General features: G+C 60.1%; 1 protein-coding gene across 2 annotated transcripts in view; it reads left to right on the forward strand.

Annotated features, from left to right (window-relative positions):
• The first annotated feature begins 275 nt into the window (after positions 1-275).
• The window catches only part of ANP32E (acidic nuclear phosphoprotein 32 family member E), an 11804-nt gene continuing 11095 nt past the window's right edge, over positions 276-984 (forward strand). For both annotated transcript variants that reach the window (XM_004716576.2, XM_045295682.1), the window contains exon 1: positions 276-628. In XM_004716576.2, the coding sequence (XP_004716633.1) occupies positions 575-628 (54 nt within the window). In that variant the 5' untranslated portion in view covers positions 276-574. The remainder of the gene's footprint in view (positions 629-984) is intronic.

Consider the following 984-nt stretch of genomic DNA (forward strand, 5'->3'; position numbering starts at 1 on the left):
AGTACACAAAGAGAAGGAGGGGGGCTGCTGGGATTCAAAATCATTTCCCGGGGACGGACACGCTTCTGGGCCTATCGGAGTTAACTGCGCGCTTAGTCGCAGCCAATAGATACAGAGTTTGTAGTCTAGGCCCGCCCTCAGGACTGATAGGCAGTCACATTGACCAATGGCATAGTGTGATGCTGAAGAAGCAACCAATACGTTCGGGAGGTGGGTGGAGTGTAGGCCAGGGGGTTGGCGGTGCCTTGTCATGGAGTCTCAGTCTCTGAGCAGCCATTGAAGGGGAAGGAACTGCGGGTGTGTGTGTGTGAGTGCGTGTATGTGAGTGTGTGCGCGCGCGCGCGCCCGAGTGTGTGGACAAGGAGGTGGGGGCAGCGAGTTAGAGTACCAACTCCTTGGTCTCCATTTGCTGTTCTCTACCCACCCCCCAACACCTATCTGGTGGTGGTGGGCGTCCTATTTGCGACTCTTTTCATTCATTTTCAAGGCTTTTGAAATTGTCGGGTTGGGGGCGGTGGGGCAAGGCAGGAAAGAGGAAGGGAGTAGACTAGTGGCAGAAGAGGAGGTGGAGGACATGGAGATGAAGAAGAGGATTAACCTGGAGTTAAGGAACAAAGCCCCGGAGGAGGTGAGATGACTCAGCCCCCTCCCCTTCCCCAGGGACCCTCTCTCCCGAGGGTCGGATCTCCGGGGGTCCGAGTGGGTGTGTCGGGAGGGGCAGTACATCAACCCCACTTGCGGCTGGTGTTGGGGAAAATGTTTGGTTTTCAGTCATTCAAATCTTCCTAAAATGGCGAAGGGTTTAAGTTTCGAGGGGCCTTTTTGGGTGTGCTTGGGGGCTCAGCCCCGGTCGGCCCTCTGGGCGCGGGGCTTCCTGCCCTCGTGGGGGCGGGGAGCGGGCCGGGGTGCCTCTCGGCGCCCCGCTCCCCGCCGCGGAGGGCCGGCGGCGTGGGCGCGACCCCCGGGCCACTGGCCGCGGCGCCC

The sequence above is a fragment of the Echinops telfairi genome, unplaced genomic scaffold (assembly GCF_000313985.2).
Source record: "Echinops telfairi isolate 266 unplaced genomic scaffold, ASM31398v2 ScPeMD7_5805;HRSCAF=6673, whole genome shotgun sequence".
Lineage (NCBI taxonomy): Eukaryota > Metazoa > Chordata > Mammalia > Afrosoricida > Tenrecidae > Echinops > Echinops telfairi.